This window comes from Excalfactoria chinensis, chromosome 9, assembly GCF_039878825.1.
Source record: "Excalfactoria chinensis isolate bCotChi1 chromosome 9, bCotChi1.hap2, whole genome shotgun sequence".
Lineage (NCBI taxonomy): Eukaryota > Metazoa > Chordata > Aves > Galliformes > Phasianidae > Excalfactoria > Excalfactoria chinensis.
In genome coordinates this window covers 7,869,300-7,888,175 of record NC_092833.1, presented here as the reverse complement: position 1 = coordinate 7,888,175, position 18,876 = coordinate 7,869,300, and the positions used below count along the sequence as shown (strand labels likewise).

The 18,876-nt window shown below is 37.3% G+C and overlaps 1 protein-coding gene across 1 annotated transcript in view; it reads left to right on the top strand.

Annotated features, from left to right (window-relative positions):
- PLOD2 (procollagen-lysine,2-oxoglutarate 5-dioxygenase 2) overlaps positions 1 to 18,876 on the top strand; it is a 47,526-nt gene that overhangs the window by 16,825 nt on the left and 11,825 nt on the right. Inside the window, exons 4-10 of the mRNA XM_072344839.1 lie at positions 4,467 to 4,630; positions 5,920 to 6,032; positions 7,700 to 7,763; positions 8,603 to 8,700; positions 10,138 to 10,239; positions 14,288 to 14,413; positions 16,019 to 16,140. Coding sequence (XP_072200940.1) covers positions 4,467 to 4,630; positions 5,920 to 6,032; positions 7,700 to 7,763; positions 8,603 to 8,700; positions 10,138 to 10,239; positions 14,288 to 14,413; positions 16,019 to 16,140 — 789 coding nt within the window. The remainder of the gene's footprint in view (positions 1 to 4,466; positions 4,631 to 5,919; positions 6,033 to 7,699; positions 7,764 to 8,602; positions 8,701 to 10,137; positions 10,240 to 14,287; positions 14,414 to 16,018; positions 16,141 to 18,876) is intronic.

Here is an 18,876-nt window from a genome sequence, read left to right as displayed (position 1 = left end):
CAGGGCTGCTGCGGGTGCCAGATTACCACGAACAGCACAGCTATGCCTGAGCTTCCTTGTTGGAGGCCAGATAGCTTTCTCTCTGTTGCAGAAAGCAGGGAGCACAGGGGGTTTTTAACATGTTTACTTTTTTTTTTTTTCTTTTTCTCTTCCTGTGTGTGCTCAGAGCATGTTGAGAACAGCTAAGGGACCAGCTCATGGCAGCCACTACGGCCTCTTGCACCCATGCTAGGGTCACAGCACCTACAAGGAAGATGTGCAGCTATGTCCTGAATGGGGCTGAGAGGCCCTAGGTGCAGTCAGCCTAGGGGAGGCAGTTGAGAGCAGGCCTGGAACTTGTGCATGGTTCATGCTCTGTTACCAGCTCATCTTGGAATGTCGGCTACTGAATTTTACTAGAGCACTTTGTGCAAGCTTTGCATGGGAAATGGATTTTTACACTTCTTTAACTTTAAAAGTGACATACAGTTCCAAGCCACACATTCTTGTTTGTTTGTTTTTTTTCTTACTAACTTGATTAGCAGTTTTCTGTTCAATAGGTAGAAAAAGTAACTTTGTGAAGATCAGCATGTGCATGCTCGTGGTGTTCTAGTAATCATGGGAGACCTGAAAAGTATTTGAGAGTAATCTGGGGATTTGTTCTGATCTTTACTAGAGACTCAAATGAATCATCTATTTACTTAACACTCACTGCTTATATTGACTTCTTGCTTTCTAACTTCCTATCTCAGTACCTTAATATTTTTCCCTATATGGTAAAATACTTAAATTTCTTATCAGATTTGGGTATGGCTCACATTTCTGCAACATAATTTATTATCTCCAGGATGGGCTGCCTAAGGGGGGATGGATGAGAGAGCACGGTGGACTATGTGTGTTCAAGTACAGATGTTGTAATCTTTCTTGCAGTGAAAACTTGCAATTTCAAGCCTCCCAGGTTCTTGAAGGTTATAATCTCAAATACACGTTGATTTAAAGCTTTTGGGACAGGCTCCAAGTGGGAAAAAAAAATAAAATTTCTTTCTAATTCTAGCATTATGTTTTGATTATGATGAGCCTTTTCATTTCCAGGAATCCTTGTTACTTATTTAAACACTGAGAAATGTAGCATATCTATAGGAACTTCCTTTCTTTTTCAGGTATTTTTCTTTATATTCACTGTGAAGCATTTGGGATATTAATCTTGGTGGGTGGTGGAGAAGGAATCTCCCTGTTTATTTACTTTAACTAGGCAAATAAAGTATAATGAACAGTTTATGCAGCTTCTTGCTATTTTTTGAGTAGTGTTTTTTATGTGTCTCGCAACTCTGGAAATAGTTTCAACTTTTCTAGTGGTCAGCTTGTGTCTAGGTGCAATTGGAATACAATTTGAAGTAGGTTTGTTTTTGTGAGAGCTAGCTGCTGGTTTACTTTGGACCGTTTCAGACTGAACTGGCTAAAAGCCAGCACAGACTGGGCTGCAATGGTTGGTGCTGTGACTGTTCACCCAGAACTCCCACAGCAATCTGCTTGTGTTGTAGGAGATTGTTGAAGCCTCGATTGTTTTTTTAAAAACATTTGCCAGGAAATGAGGGATAACTGTTTTGAGATATGCAGAAAATGCAATTAAGGTGTGATTCTGGGGGAAATACTTTGTAAACAACGAAGTGTGTGGCCTAACAGTCCACTTAAATAATATGAAATATGGGACCTGAGTTGTTAGTTGCAAGTAAATCCCCCTTGTTTGTACTTGGAGCTCTTTAACTTGCAGCTTAAATAGTAACAGGTCTTTACTGTTATAAAGCTGTAGATGCAAAGTTGCACGTTCAGTTCTGGAAGATCTGTACCCCGTGATCACTTCCCAGCTGTGACAAGGCGCTGGGTGCACAGAGGGTGTGACTTGGGGCCAAAAAAGGAGGAAGGCTGGGTGGATTCCAACCCTGAACATCAACCATCTGGGAACTTCAGGAAATAGGACTGGAGTTGTGGAAACTTTATTTACCTCCTCCATCTTCTAGTTAATCAGAAGGATTTACAAAGAATAAATAAGAGTATCTGAGCTTTTCCAGCTTGTCAGAGTGGCCTGCCTCTTTCTGGATGTATCTCTATTTATTCTCCTCTGTCCAATTCTGAAGTCCTATTCAAATCTGAAAGACAATTCATGTGCGTAACTGTCAAAGATTGTCCTGGAACCCTTTTTGCAATGGTCTCAGTGCGGTAGACCTCAATTGGATCTTCCTTATGATAGGAATTCAGTGCTGGATACACTGAGTGCAGTCTGACATAGCAGAGAAGAGAGGCAAATAGGTAGGTTTGAGCTTGGGTCAAGAAGTTCTCCTTTTTTCTGAGACAAATGGAACTGAGTAAAACCACAGATGAGAGGACTAGCAATAAGGAGCAGGAGGCTGCTGGGCGTCCTGTTTAGGGAGGGGTATAGGGTAATCTTGCAGGTTACTTCTTGATGAAACAGAGGGTCACAAAAATCGATTGCAAATGTACATAAATGATAGACTTATGCTCCTGCATGATATTCCTTTGTATGTAAAGTTTACAATAATTGCTAATACAGTTTAGCAGTTCTGAGCTGAGCTCTGTGCTGCTGTGCTTTATATTATGAACTGTGCTGCGCTAAGTAGCATATCCCTTTCCCAAGCAGAGCCTGTGGCTAGCCCAGCATGTTGCTCAGCTTTGGCTCTTTTTCCAGAATGACACTCGTTGGGAAGCAATGTTCCAGGGGTGTTTGGTTCCTTCCTGCAGCTGCAAATCATTGCAGCAGCAGCACTAACCTGATCAAAGAGAAGAAGCACAGCCTGCCATAAGCTATTAAGTTAAAGCCTTAGACAAATCTCTGTTTTTGTCTGTCTTCAACTCGTCTCCTGTTTCTTGCTTGTTCTTCAGACCCATTCTGGCTTTGAATAGAACTACACCAGCTGAATGGGAAAGGGAGGGAAATACTGTTCTGTATATTTTGGGCAGAAGCAGGCAGTTTTTGCAAAACTGGGGAAGCTCCAAAATGTACAATACATTTTTCTTTTTCTTTCTTTTTTTTTTTTTTCTTTCATACATTCTTCTGCCAAAGTTACAGAAAAACAAAACAGCGAAGGTTAGCAGATCCCCATTTACTTTATATAGACTACATAACACACTTCCTTTCCAGGGCTCATGCTTTGCTCTGTGGTGGAGATCTGTTGCATTTGTAAGCCAGCTGTTGTTCACTTTTCTTAGTCCAATTGCATGAAATCCCCTTTGAAGAAAGGACATTTTAAATAATTCGGAACTGTAACAGAGGAGCACCAGAAGGCAGTAAGGGTTGGTTTTTTGGCTCTACTGCTGAGTAACACATTGCAGTGCAAAAAATTCTGTTTACTGCTGGTGGGATACTGCTGTCCTGGCTCAAATACTTAGCAAGAACAAAATCTTGATAAAGATGAGACCCTTGGAGCTGGTAGCTGTACCTTTCCTCTGCCCTATTTCAGGACTGCAGTCTTTAGGTACCTAAGGCAGATGCATGGGATAAGAACGTCCCCATAAACATAAAAGCTGAGACATTACCATTACATTCAGATATTTTGGTTCTGCAGCCAGAGATTAATCTGTTAGTGTGATCCCAATATTTCTGTGTCCTCACTTCATGCTATGTAAAATGAACCTTAAAGTGTTTTGTGCAGTTATACACAAAATATGTTGATCTAAAGTATGAACAAAGGAGCCTTATGCTCTAAATTATTTAATCACTTACATTCATTTTGTGGTTTTTCAGAGGATTTGATTTAGGATTTGTTCTACGGCAAGGAACAGCTGGGTTTGTGGTATTCCATCATGATGTGACCTTTATCAAAGCTGCACATTTTCTGTTTTTTGGCTACTGCTGACCTCCTGTTATGGATAACCTCTTGGTTTAGATATCAGCCTTTCCTATTTTTGGTCTCTGTGACTGAGAATCAGGAGTGAAATCTGATGAATACATAAAAATAGGTGACTTTTATAAGTAAATGTTATGAAGTTTAGAGTCTTCTGAAGTCTTTAGCACATCAAGAAAGTTATAGCAGAAATTTAAATATTGTGAAAATGTAGCACAGTTTAATGGTAGTTAAGAAAGAAATCATATATATTGAGAAATAAATGTACACACTTAACATGATGTCAGACAGAAGTCTTTTAAAGATATATACTTGTATGTTACTCAAAATACTTGAAAATCAGTTTCAGGTAGAAAAGTTCTGAAGGAAGAAGAAATGTAGAAGGCTGAGAAAAATAAATGGAAATGGAAGGGGAAACCATTGGTTAAATAGTATTGACTGAGGACTTATTTTCCCAGATGATGAGATTTTTACATGATGATACGGCAGGATTTAGTAAGTCACTTTTCAGAAAATAATGGATGTCTGTATGATCTTAAAAAAATCGAATAATCAAACTATTTGTTGCTTTGAACACAGAATCATTAACATCAAACCAAAGAGTGGACATCTTTTCTTCATTTTCAGCTATGACGTTATCTTTGCGGGAGGACCTGAAGAACTGCTGAAGAAATTTCAGGACACAAATCATAAAGTAGTGTTTGCAGCAGATGGACTAATTTGGCCAGATAAAAGGCTAGCTGACAAGTATCCTGTGGTCCGGAGTGGAAAACGATTTCTGAACTCTGGAGGTAAGTGAGATTTGTGAATATATTAAATCTTGAACTTGAACATGATGCTTTCATTGTGTTTTATGAATTTATACATGTAGGTATTCTTGAACTCCCCAAGAACTAATTGAAGATTGCATTTGCTGTTTACCACTCTCTGTTCCTTGAATGTTTGCTCTTTTGTTCTTGGGAATAGACTTCCTTCGAAGTCCCATGGTATTTTTGGCAATGCTGCTGTGTAAAGCATGTAAATCAAGTAAAGCCTGGGGTGTTAATGACTTACAATGAAATGCTGTGCAGGGATCACCCAGTTGCTGGTCTAGGGGTAGAAGCATAAGGTTGTACATGCTGTTTACAGGGAAAGATTGTAAGCTGGGCCACAGAATTCCCTGTTTCTAAGGGATCTCTGCACCTTGTGCTGGTGATGACTGCTTGTCCCGTCAGCATGGCTTGGATCATTTATTTCAAGAGAAGTGTGGGTCATTCCCATTAATCTCAATGCAGTGTTAATTCTGAAGTCTCCTTTAAATGCCAACTTTGTTAATAGTTTTGCAGGTGATTAATACATGCATGGATTGACTCTGACAGTGTTTATATGCTACAGAATGTAGTGCTTCATTCTACCTGGGTAAACAGTTCTAGGCACTCTGCAGATCTGAGTGTTCCCACATTTTTCTCTTTTTAACCAGCGTATCATCCCTATTTTCCTTTTCCTTTTTCTTATTCTTCTTCTTTTCCTTTCTCTTTTTCCTTGTCTGGGTTTTTTTTTGTTTTGTTTTGATTTGGCTTAAATGTAATGCATTTCAGGTTCAAATTGAATTCCACTTGTAGTTCTGGCAGGATTGATTTCAGGCTTCTCTGCCAGAAGGAAGTGATTTCTTCAGATATTCAAAAGTTGTCTGGACACAACCCTGGGTAATGTGCTCACAGGGACCCTGCTTGATCAGGGAGGTTGGACTAGATGATCTCCAGAGCTTCCTTCCTATCTCAGCCATCTGTGATTTAGTGATTGGTGAAAATGAAGCTCTTTTTTTCTACAGCGGGCTTCTTTCTTGGGAACAATAATAGCCTAGTCACATGCTGTGGAGTTTGCTGGACCATCTGAAACATATCTGTTTCCATCTTCAACATGTCTTTGCTATTTTTTACCTTAAAATAGCGTTACAATAAAAGTAACCTGTAATTGCAAACTCTTTAGAACAGAACTAATGCATATCACAGAAAACTAGATTTTTAAGCCAAACTGTATGAATTTCATACATTGGCACCAAACACATTGAATGAAATAACTTGTGTTTTTAATATTGCAGGATTTATTGGCTATGCTCCGTATATAAATCGTATTGTGCAGCAGTGGAATCTGCAGGATAATGACGATGACCAGCTGTTTTACACCAAAATCTACATCGACCCATTGGCGAGGGTAGGTGGTGGCTGGCTTTCTCATTTCTTTCTGCTTGAAATAACATGCTGCTCCTCATAAAACATCAGGAGATAAAAATAAAAGGCATGCTGTCTCCTTCTTTCCTGAATACCATGTTGACAGTGGTGTTTGTTCTCTGGAGGTTCCTACTGTCAGAGTGATGAACAGTCTTCGGAAGGGTCACGGTTTGAAATACAGTTACAGGCTGCCTGCAGATCTAGGCAGGCTGTGCTTCGTCGTTAGAAATAATAGCTCTGAGGTATGATTAGGCACATTCATCTCAATGAGGGTCCCATGTAGTCTGCAGTTTGACAGCCAGAGAATGTGGCATTTTTCCAGGATGTCACTGAACTACTTGCTGATCTAGAGTTTTTAGATTTTGGCTTGCTGCCATTTCAGGTCCTGCCTGCAGCTGCATCCAACTCCTCAGCTTTTTATGCAGATATGTTCCATAAGGCGGCATCATAAATTGTGGGGGGAGACCTCTCCAAGCCCTAGCTTAACAAAGCTCTGTGCTGATTAGAAGCATTAAAACATAGATCAGAGGCATGGGCTGGGTAATAGAAAAAGTGGGTTAAAAAAGCTAAACAGTATTTTGATGCAAGAAGGCTTCTCGAAGCTGATAATGCAGAATTTTGAGATTGACTTTGATCACTTGGGTGCTTACAGCAGATCTAAAGTCTTTGAATTCTATGTATTTTCTTTTAAGTTCTATCAAGTTATGCTTGTGATGTAGGGCATGTTTAGATACAAGTACAGAAATGTTTGTATTGTCTTGTGCAAGTTAAGTCAGATGCTAGATATGCAATTGAAAGGACAGTGTATGGAGACACTTGAGCTGACTCTGCACCAAACTCAGAAGTAATGTAATTAGCTGTCTGAACAGATTGTCTTCTAGATGAAAAGTGTGTACATCTACACAGTGCACCATTATACAATGGTTCAAAACACCCCTGTAGAACAGCCTATAAAGGTACTGGCTACTTACACTACTGTGGAGATTCTATATATGCTTTTTAAGTACTGATTCTCTGTATGGCAATACACAGAACTGTAAAATAAGCAAGGAAATCTTGGATGATTTGAAACAAAGTACTCATATCTAAATAGCAGGTTTTAAATCTATTTTAAAGGGTACGCCTTTTGATCATCTTAAAAACTTCTTGAACAAGGTACATTAAATGTGAACGTAGGTGAGCTTAATAATTTAGTACTAGGAATATGGTTTAAGTGAAGGTGTTTCTATTCTGATGTGATACTTAGATTTGGCTCTCTGATTTTTTGAAACACTGAAATGCAGTGATTTTGACTTAAGAACCTCTAGTGCGTTCTGCTGGTGTTCAAAGAACTATCAGTATTTCTAAGATAAGGCATAGATCTTTCTTTAGCTTACCCTGACAAACTGCAGTTTAATTGGAGAGTTATAACCTTTATTCTACAGGTTTAGATGTGGCTATTGCACATGTAAAATTGATTGCTATACAACTGCACAAGTATGGAATCTAAGAAAAGCTTAATGGTGTAAAATTAAGAATTCCATTTGAAAACTGAGTATGTCAGGTAGTTTGGCCTGATTAACTTGCTGTTACTGCAACAGATCTTGTAGGACTCTGGTAAAAGCTTTGGCTTTTTAGAATACCTCAATATCTTTGCTACTTTTATTTCAGGAACGCCTGAACATTACTTTGGACCACAAATGTGCTATTTTCCAGACTTTAAACGGAGCCGTTGGTAAGCATATGCTTTGTATGTTGTGTTTCATTAACCATGTTATTAACACTTTAATTGCATAACCATCGATACAGTTAAACATACTCTCTTCTGTTGTGATTAAACATTTGGGTGGATAAACCAGATTTCCGGTTCTGTCACAGGTCTTCTGGATTTAATATTAGTTGTTTTCCTCTACTGATTAAAAAAAAAAAAAAACAAAAAAAAAAAAAACCAAAACAAACAACAAAAAAATAACAACAAAACCCATGGAAGTTTGATTTTAAAATAACAAAAATAGTTTTAAATACATGAAGGTACCAATGTTTCCAAAATTAGGAACCATTTTTCCATCAGCCTCTCACAGACTAAATTACCATCTTCACTCCTGTAATTAAAGTTGCATTTTAGATGCTATGTGTAATAGTTTGCGAAATAATGAGTAATTTCCTGTCTTTAATTGTCTTGAATTAAAATTGAAAGCTACATTTTGTACAAGCTTCCTTCCTTACTTTTAACCTGCAATTATGTAGCGACTTTAAATTCAGGTCATATCCAAAATAACTGATTCATTTATAAATGTTTTTGAAAAGAGTAAGTTTTTAAGCGGATTTCATTCAACTTTTGAGGGCTTCTGCTGGCAAACTTGATAACCCTTGATGTTACTCTTTAATGTAACATCACTTGGTATAAAACATTCAGATTTGAGAGTCTGGTTAAAATCCAAAAAAAAAGGCTTCCGTGTAAATAATCATTAATGACAGCAACAATAGGATGTACAGTACCAGCAAGAACTTAGAGAACTCTGAAGTTTTATCTCTTTATAAACCTGTTGTGGTGTGATCCTTGTTAATTTGCAGATGAAGTTCATCTGAATTTTGAAGAAGGGAAAGTAAGAGCAAGGAATTCTGTGTATGAAACGTTACCGATCACCATTCTTGGAAATGGTCCAACTAAAGTGAGTGGCATTTTGTTCTTGGTTTTGTGCAAAGTCAGCAATTGTAGCTCATGCAAAAACAGTGGGATAGTAGCAGTCATAACTTTCAGACTAACTTCTGATTAGTATTAATAAAAATTGTAGGAGCATTAACTCTTTGTAGGAGTTCAGCCAGTGAAAAGGAAAGTACAGTATTTTACATCTAGGCAAGAAGTTTACAATTAAGCAGAACTTAATGTCTACATGTAATAATGTTATTTTTAAAACCAAGAGAAACTCTTATTGTATATCGCTTTGATCAATCTGGGACTAGATTCCTCTGTTTTAAACACAGAATAGTATTAAAAGGACAACAACATAATTGGATTGGAACAAGATTTCACTAGTTTGTAAATGAACTCATAGTAAAGTTATTTGTAGAATCAACCTCAAATAAAAGATTTGTGATTATGAGAATCTTCTCTTTCTTATGTAATCACTTCTATTTGCAGATTAGTAATTCTGTTGATCAGATATTCTTCTTTTAAATAGATACCGAATTATTCTGACATCAATGATTTGTTTTTTTTTTTTGTTTGTTTGTTTGTTTTTGTTTTGCCCTGTTTTTTTCCTAGACTTTATTGTACATCTTTGAAACTAAATGGAAGCAATTCTAATTGTAATCTGTCTATAACGTCTCTCGATATACATGAACAAAGCTTCTGAAATATGGTAAAATACAGGCTGCGAATTGGACCGGAGTGTGTTTTCTATTAGAATGGTGCTCTGTCCCTTCAGTCTGGAAAATGCCAGTGGAGAAGGAATTAGTAGCAGGCTGTCCCCCTGGTATATAAAAAAACCAACATTGCAAATAGTAGTAGAGATGTGTGGAGCTCTGTGCAAGTTTGCTGTTGAATCCAGGAGGACAGGGCAGCCCAGGCAGTCCATCAGCAGAAGTACACATTTCATTCAGCGCCAATTCTAAAAGCGCTAAGAAGGTAGATGCTGCTTCAGAAGCCTGCCAGTAGAATATGTTTTGATGGCATAGTTTGACATCATTTATCATGGGGAATATGTCTTTTACAATTTCTATATGCTTTTCATGTGGTTGGTCTCTGCATTTTGTTTGAAGTGTTGATTTTAGGATTTAGGAGAATTAACTAGAATCATTTTTGGCAGGAAAACATGCAGAGCAGCTTTCGGAGCTGGGTCTATAGTTTATTTCTTGTAAGTCTTGCATGCATTTAGTTGGTAGCTGGTCCGCTTACAGTTTTTTGTTTCAATGTAGAAATTAGAAGGGTATCACCTCTGGCTTGTAAATAAGCAAAGATAGGTATTTTTATGTTACTTTCTTTTTTAGATAAAAAGACATTCATTTGCCTTTAGGTTTAAGGAGTTATCAAGTCTGAATTCTGTAAAGAGTAAAAATCACAGACTATATGCACATCTCATTAACCTGAATTGTTCATTTCTTACCAGATTTACTTGAATTACTTGGGAAACTATATCCCCAATGCTTGGACACGGGAAACTGGATGCAGTATTTGTGATTTAGACATGCTGGATCTGTCAACAGAAACGGTAAGAAAACTGGTTAAATGAGCAAAATACTTTTGAAAGCATTTGATAGGTATATAGTGATTTCTAAATCAAAAGGTTTTTGGTATGCATCCTTATGTTTAGTAGGCACCTGAGGATATTTTGTCTCATATATGAAACTATAAGGAAGGAAGTTTAATTTACGGAAAATGCCAATACTTGTGGAAATAATTTCATGCATGCATTTTAATATAGGTTTCCCCAGTATTACTGAAACTAAAGCCTTCCCTAAAAGCCCTCAGTTCCTTTCCTCTGTTCATTGAAGATGAATGCATCACTTTTCAATCATGCAAGATTCAAGTGAATAACTTGTATTTTTGATAAGTATGAAAATACTTCAAACTTCAGAGGTTTACATAAAGATCTACAAAAGGAAATCAACCTAGAATGTTTAATAATCTCTGTTATAAATAGAGATGAACAGTTGACTATAATCTGCTTACACAGTTGCTGGTAACGTATAGTCAAAACTTCTTCGCCTTTTAAAGAATGGTGCGGATACCTGAATTTGCAAATGCATATATGTGGAATTTATTTGATGAAATTGAGGGCAGATGTTGGCAAAGTCCCTTGAATTTTCATAGGACAAACCTACCTGAATGCATCTGTGTGTGTGTGTGTGTGTGTGTGTGTGTGTGTCTGAGTTTCTGATATTTGTGAACATACTTTAACTCTGTGGCTCTATACGTGACATCTGCTGTCTTTGTACATTTTTCTCCTTGTAATAAGTAAATTTTAGGCAGAGTAAATACAAAGATTTTCAGTGTGGAAGTGTAAGGCTTGCACTTAAAAGAACGTTCAGATCATTCTTGAAAAGCTTTTTCTTACATCTGTTTTGTTTCTTGTCTGTAGTGAAGATATGAATGAGAGCAGAGCTTACAGGTCATGAGGGTTGAGGATTGCATGAAAGAAGTGGAGGTTTGTTTAGCAATGAAAATAGTGTGACAATTTCTGGCCAAATAAGAAGCTTATGGAGTGGGAAGTTATGGGAAGGCAAAAAGTTATTGCAGGAATTGTAATCATTTTCACATCCTTTTAATATACATAGTTGTTTAGACATACATCATTAATATGAAGGTAGAACATTGTTCTGATGTTCTGCTGAATTTTTTTGCACTCTCAGATATATATGAGGAAAAAAAATAAGTTTTATCTGAAGGTGTTGCCTAAGGAGTAGTTTAAACTTAAAGCCATTAATGGAGTGTAACTTGCACTGATTTACTGGATAGCTTTTTGTACTGTTTAAGTGCATCTACTTGGAATGGATCTTCCTTACTGTAGCTCATTCTTTGGACATCATACCTCACTCACTCTGCCAGCAGAAATAGTGAGACTTTTCCTTGGCCTCTGTGGAAGTGTTTACCTCTGGCATTTCTTAGTACAAGCAATATTTCATTTTCTGAACGCGCTTTCTGTTCTGGCCTGGCTGGTTGCTACTTAACAAGAAAACTTTAGAATAAAAAGCAATCGTATAATCAGAGACTGTTTGGGATTGGAAAAAACCTTAAAGATCACCCAGTTTTAATCTCCGTGCTCTGGGCAGGTTTGCCACCCACTAGATCAGGCTGCCTATAGTCTCTTCTAACTGGCACTGGGGCTGCAATTGCCCTTCTCATACCGCCTTATTTGATTTTATATATTGTTGTGCTCATATTTCCTGAAGATTTTTTCATTGTAGTTCTTTTCACAAGAAAGTCAGGATCAGATTTGTTAATGCCAAGTTGTTACAAGCTTTGAGTTCCTTCAGATGAACTCTGACATGGGTTCTTGACTTGATGAACTTAGCTGCTGCTGTTCATCTTGGGCTTGGTCTGACCCGCAGACTTTGACTTGACATCAGAGGAAGATGTCAAAACACATGGTTTTCAACCCATCACATGAGTTTCTTTTCATTATTTTTGGAATACTTCCCACTGTGCAGGCTAGGGTGGTATGTGCAAGGTGAAGGGGATAGAAGCATCACCATGGGCCCCTAACCCTCACCCTTAATGTTCCTAGGACTAATGCTTAAATCCTGAGGTTTGTTACTTGTGTAGAAAATTTTGCGTGTGAGCAGCAAGGATGACTTCACTGCTCCTTGTGCTCCATTGGCACCTCATATTTGAAAGTGCTCCTGGACTCTTTCACAGTATGGCTTAGAGTGCTGCCCTGCGTTTCTTCAAAAACTGTCACACACTTTCTTACTGCTAGTGAAAAAGTAAGCTTTAAAAGGTGGAATGTATGTCCTTAGTAAAAGAGTGAAAACCTGTCAGAGAAAATGGAACATCACCTAGAGCACTCTGGGTGTTCCTGAAGTGTTTTTTCCAGGGCATAATTGAGGAGAGCCAACAGTTCAGACTTGATTAAACACATATACTGTGGATTAAATTTGTTCATTTCGACATAAATTCGGATTATGCAGTCGCACCTCCTTGTAAGTATGGGGAATGATGCTGTAGATCAATTAACTCTGCTTTGAATAGATACGATGACAGTGCAGTTTGCTGGGATCTCAAACTCTAGTCCTTTAAGTGCTTTTGTTTTTGTCACACTGCTGAGTTTTAGTGTAGACATTGGAGCCAATCAATTCATGCTCCTGTAGTATTTTGGAGGAGTATTAGTATTACTTGTCCCTATAATCTTTGTAGATCCAAATGTAGCCTGCTTCTCTTTCCTCAGGAAAGCATAGGGAGATGGCTTTGAATTAGAAAAATATGCAGAACAAATTGTGATAGCAGCTCTATTATTGTTAGCATGTTTGTTCAGTAAACCCAGTGGCACAGGCTGCTTTCCTCATTGCTTGTAATCAGTGTTATCAGCATCAGTTAGTCCAACTCCAGTCACAGCGGTGTAGTTTCCAGCAAATACTGCAGCTGCTACTTTCAGGACATGTCGGTACACATACCTCCATCAGCTGTTCTGAAGTTATTGGGCTGACTGCATAAGTGTCTGCTGGGTTTGCAGATGAAGTCATAAATAAGAGGCATTCTGGGTAAACATTTGGTGTTGTAATGTTTCCTAGTCTACTTGCCAATGTGTTTCTGGACTTCCAATGCAGACAGTGACACTGTGAAAACTCAGCAGGCACTGATTGTTTATCCAGATGCTTTTCAAGCAAGTATGGGCTCACTCAAGGAAAACTAACTTGCAGTCTTCTATATGCATATAAGGTTTCCTTTTGAGCCCCTGGTAGGCTTAGATGGACTCTCTGTTGTGGAAGGGGGAAGAACCTTTGTTGAATCAGTGCTTTTGTGCAGGATTAAAGACCTTTAAATGTTGAATTTCTTTGTCTCAAATAATTCAATAATGTATTTTAGGAATACATGAGTTCTGTCTAGGTTTGTTTTAGCAGCCATGATCTCTGTATCAAACACGTGCAAACCAGGAATTTTAAAAGATATGAATTGATCTGAGATGGTGGCTTTCTTGGGTGTAATGGGAGATGCTCTGGTTAGTGCTTATTACAGGTCTTAATAAATTCAATTAGCAGGGGAGTAATGTAGAACTCATTCATGATAGCTATGGGGTATAGAGCATACAAAAGGACGTGCAAGACTTTTTACTGTCCTTGTTTTAATGACTGAAATACTTTGAATATTCTTTATTATTTAGCTACTTTTTAAAAACTAGTTCCCTGTGTTTTCCTGTAAATCTCTCGTGTATACAAGATATTAAAAAACAAAACAAAACAGCAACGATTTTGCTATGCATTTCTTAGTTGTATTTAGTTCTGTAGTTTTTGCTGTTAAGTATATTTAACAGAGAAAAAACTACCAGTCTTTTTACATTAGTTTTGGACTTTAATTTCTCAGTTTCTGTTATTGGAATTCAGAAGGTTTTCCAGTGATACTGGATCCATTATCTTTGCTTTGTCAGATAATGAACAAAAACATTGTTAGCAGCACATCAGAGCTAGTTGGCTTAGACCATTTGAAACCTGTGTGGACAAGTTTATTACAGCATGATATTAGTTGCTTTTTAATGAAACTAATCTTAGAAACAAGGCAAATCTTACTGTTTGAGTCAAAATATCATTTACCTTTATTTTTAGGAATATCCCAGAGTAAAAATTGGTGTTTTCATTGAACAACCCACTCCTTTCCTACCTAAATTTTTAGACAGACTGTTGACTCTGGATTACCCAAAGGAGGCTCTCAGTGTCTTCATTCATAATAATGTAAGTATAATGTTACTATTCTGCAAAGCTTTATTTTATAGAAGTCATGGTGTGATTAAAAATGCAAAAGTGGGAAAAAATACAGTAGTGAAATGAAGTTCAGTCAGCGCTCGCTGAAATCTATTGAAATAAACTATTTAGAAATTGAATTTTAGGCTGTATGCTTCTGGGAGAAGTATTAATTGATGTAATAACAATAGTTGTCACTGGATTTGCTTTTTGTTTCCTTGCTGATATCCCATTTGATGCTGTTGCTGGGTACCAGGGGAAAAACCATTGTGCCCAGATAGGTCTTGGATGGCAGTTTAGATTAGTTGCTTTTTGAAATATGTTTAATGGTTTCTGCTAATTTTCTAATGATCTGATGATGCCAGTACTTCACTAGTGATATCAGTATTACTATTTGCATGAGTGAGTTGACAAATATGTGCAAGTCTTGTGGACAAACATTGTTGCAAGTTGAATGTCAGGAAAAAAAGTAGAATGTCAGGAAAAAATGTCTTTTTAATTAGACAGACATCATTGTTAACAGAGCACAGCAGTCCTGAGTAACAGAAGTAGAGCTGAGCTTTTAAAGTTACTAATGCCTGTTGGTAAGGAGTTCTTAAAGGCATAAATATAACCTTCACATAGGAACTATAGACTATACTAGGTTTCATTCAGCCAGAAGTCAGAAGATATTCAAAATGAATTCAAGACTGAATAGCTTTTTAATTATAGGTGGGAAAGGGCCATCATCTTTAGTTACTATGAAGTTATGTGTTATAGCAAAGCCTAACAATGAGGGCAGTGGTCTGGAAATATTGTATACTACTTTGATCCCTTAAATTAGGGGTAAGGCAATGAGAAACTAAAGAAACAGCCACTGGGACTACTTCTCCGAGAGAGTGACTATGCAGCATTGTTGGTTGATTGAAAAAGTAAGATTTGGTTTTATCACATTAGGGCAAAATAATAGACAAATACCCCTGTGCTCTAATCTTAACATCTTCTGACACCATAACTGCTTCTAGAAATGATTCTAGCAAGCTGTTTTGCCTACTTTTTTAGCCAAGGCTGACAACATTCTAAATTTCCATATTGTAAAGCACTCCTGAGTGTGGTTTCATTCCAGCCACCTTGGTAGCACTGAATGCTTCCTTCCAACTGGCTGCTCTCTTCTTAGAGAGAATAGAGTAGGTGTTGTGGTCTGGAGCTGGGGCACTGCCAGTGTTCTCTGGCTGGACAACACAGGTGGCAACTCCCCTTTCTAAAGCCCTTTTGGAGTGACATAAAAATTACTCTGTGCCAGTGAGGTTGAGGAGGAGTTTGATGTTTGTAAAACAAGTATCATGATAAGATGCTGCATAAACAATTTGTGAATTGCATCATTGGTCTGGATGTATGGGTTTGATTTATATTGCTGATGTGTTGGGTTCTCTTGCTAAAACTTTGGACAGAAGCACTTGATTTTTTTTTTATGATAGATACACTGGATCATCTTCAAATACTGCTTGCCATCTGTTTGCTTAGGATAGAATACAGTTTGTTCTTGGACACTGTGTTTATGATTTCACAGCAATTTGTACTTTTCATTCACTGTAAACAATGTTAACATGATTACAGGAGGTTTACCATGAAAAGCACATCAAGAAATTCTGGGAAAAAGCCAAGAACATGATCAGAAATATAAAAATTGTTGGACCTGAAGAAAATCTGAGTCAAGCAGAAGCCCGGAACATGGGAATGTAATTTCTGATTTTTAAATCCTTAATAATGGTGCATCCACTAACGCTTTTGTTTTTTTTTATTTTCTTTAATGTGTTTTGTTTTCCATACTAAATACTAACAGTCTCACATCATATAGTACAGAAGTGAAAGCTTTTGTATAGAACAAGTCCTGGATACAAAATACTTACTGTTGAGTATTTTGTGGCTTCTGTTTAATGTAAAAGCTATTGGTTATTTGTAGGAAAATGTCTCCTGGTTGGATTTCTCTATTTCAGTAGTCTGCTGCCTTGACTTCTGATGAAGGTACAGACAAGAAAAGACTGATAAAATAAGAGATGCCAGTTTGTTTTTACATTATGCTCAGCATAAACACGAATATATATTAAAATATCTGACATTTTTTGTTATATTTAGAGCTTGAGAGTATAGCATAGCATCAACTGAAAGAAGGAACTTGTATTCTTGGTGTTCTTGGAATTTTGTTTAAACAAGGTTTTGTTGTTCTGAAGCCACTGGGAAACTGAAATTTGGCTGAGCTCCAGGCCTCTTCCATAACCTTTCTAGGAAATATTACCCATGTTCACGGCTGCAGAAGCAGCCATTCACATATTAAAAACCACATTATTTTTAGTAAACTCTAAACAAATAGTTACGCCATTCACAAATTGTTTGAAGTAGAAATAAATGCAATGTTCATGAGATGAGATCATTCAAAAATGAGTAATTTAGAAAGCTAGGTATGATCTATGTGTGAACAGTGTAGGTGTCACCAACTGTTGCTCCATTCCTTTTGGCTGGGATAGGACAAGGCCAGGTCATCTGCAGCTGCCTTTCACTTGTGCTCTACTTGGCCAGCCTTCAGATCATTATCAACTTCTCTGTAATGACTACATTTTTCCTCAGAAAATCTAGCTCAAAATTTAGATGACCAAGGCAATGACGGTTCCAATAAAGCAAATCATTAGCCCTCAACAGTTCGGATAGCTGAACTGATATCAATATAGACAAACAGAGTGCATAGCTTAAACAGGCAGAAGTGGAAGGAAGGGGATTATGGAAAGAAGAAAAATAAAGGAGAATATAAAGAAGAAACCTTAATTGCGCATTCAGTATTTTGTCTCTGCATGCACATTCCTTCAAAATGCTACTTTTAGTGGTTAATGCTGGTTGGATTTTGAGATGTACTTTGTCTCTCCTGTATCCTTTCTGAAAATTAGAGGATACTACATCAATGTCTCAGAGCTCCCATTTGGTATTGATAAATGATGAGTTGGATAGCCTGTGAGTAAGGTAAATACCTTGGATGTGGTTAAATGGAAGAGCAAGGATTAAATCTCTCAAATGTCAAGTACTGGAGACTTGTATTTTCCTGCTGCTTATGCTGAGCTGCTTCTTTTGAACTCTTAGGCAGTTTTGGGTTTCAGTTTCAGCATCCTGAACTTTCAGTGCTGCAAAAGAAATGCAACTTTCCCACCCATATCTGATTACAATAGCTTCCAGTTGTAGTAATTGTGGTGATGTTACCTAAGCCTGGAATGCAAAACCAAGGGTTAGTGCTTTCTCTATTCCATGACTACGTTTATTTGTTTTTAGTGATGGTGACAGGAGCTCTGCTGAGAGGAGCAATGGCTGTGGCTGGGATAGTGAGCAGTGCAAAATGCAATTCTAAATGGCGGCAATGTCTGTCCATGTCATCCAGGCACCTTTTCTGTCAGAGTTCTTTCTGATAGCCTGAATGTGCTCCTGCTGATTCACAGTCCATGTCTAGAGTTGTACTTCCAAACTGTGAGGGATATTTAAATGATAAATTGCTAATTCAAATTGTATCTAAACAAGGGAAAGATAATGCTAAAGAAACTGGATAGACGATGTGTTACCCCTACTTAAGAGGTAAGGAGATCTCAGGGGAAGTTATCATGTGCAGAACAGTGATTCTGATCCCTTTTAGATGAAGTCAGAGTTCTGGGTGGGCTGGTGTTTCTCAGTAAATTTGATCTTTTTTCTGATGACAAAATACTGTAAACTAATCTGCCAAGATTCACGCTTCCAACAAAATATCTTTGTGTTCTGTTAAATCTACTGAATAGCTGCCCTGAGATGACTTTCTTTTCAACATTTGGTCATAGTTTGTAGGCAGGAAGAATGTAAAGAAAGTCCATTACAGATTTTGGCTATTGAGTTTACCCTGATATTACTCTGCACGTGAGTATTGCTAGAAAGCAGTTTTCACTTGTTCCTTGCTGTGACCTCCTACATACTAAATAGTTTCAAATGTAATTTGTAGAGGTTAGCACACGTAATATATATTTTTGTATTTATACCTATAACATATTTAGTATTCTTGTTTATAGAAGTTGAATTTAGAGCTTTTACACTGATTTGTACTGTAGATACATTTCCAGACAATATATGGTAGTAACGCTTTTAATGACTTAGTGTATTTTCGAAGTACCAAGTACAACTACTTAGACTGAAACTTTTAATTTAGTTTTTTGTTGTTGTTTGTTTGTTTTAATTAAGATGTGAGTGAAAAGCAAAAGTTTTGTCAACAGTGAATGCACTGAAAGAGATCTTTATAAAACTCTGGTTATTAAAAAAAGGGCAGAAGCTGAAGGACCATACACTTCGAAATAATATGAACAATTGAACATCTTTTCAGTTATGTTTCCTTACAAGCAAATACAAATCTCTTCCATTTGTTTGTTCTCTTTGCTGATAATTAAAAACATCAATTCTGTTCATATATTTGTAGC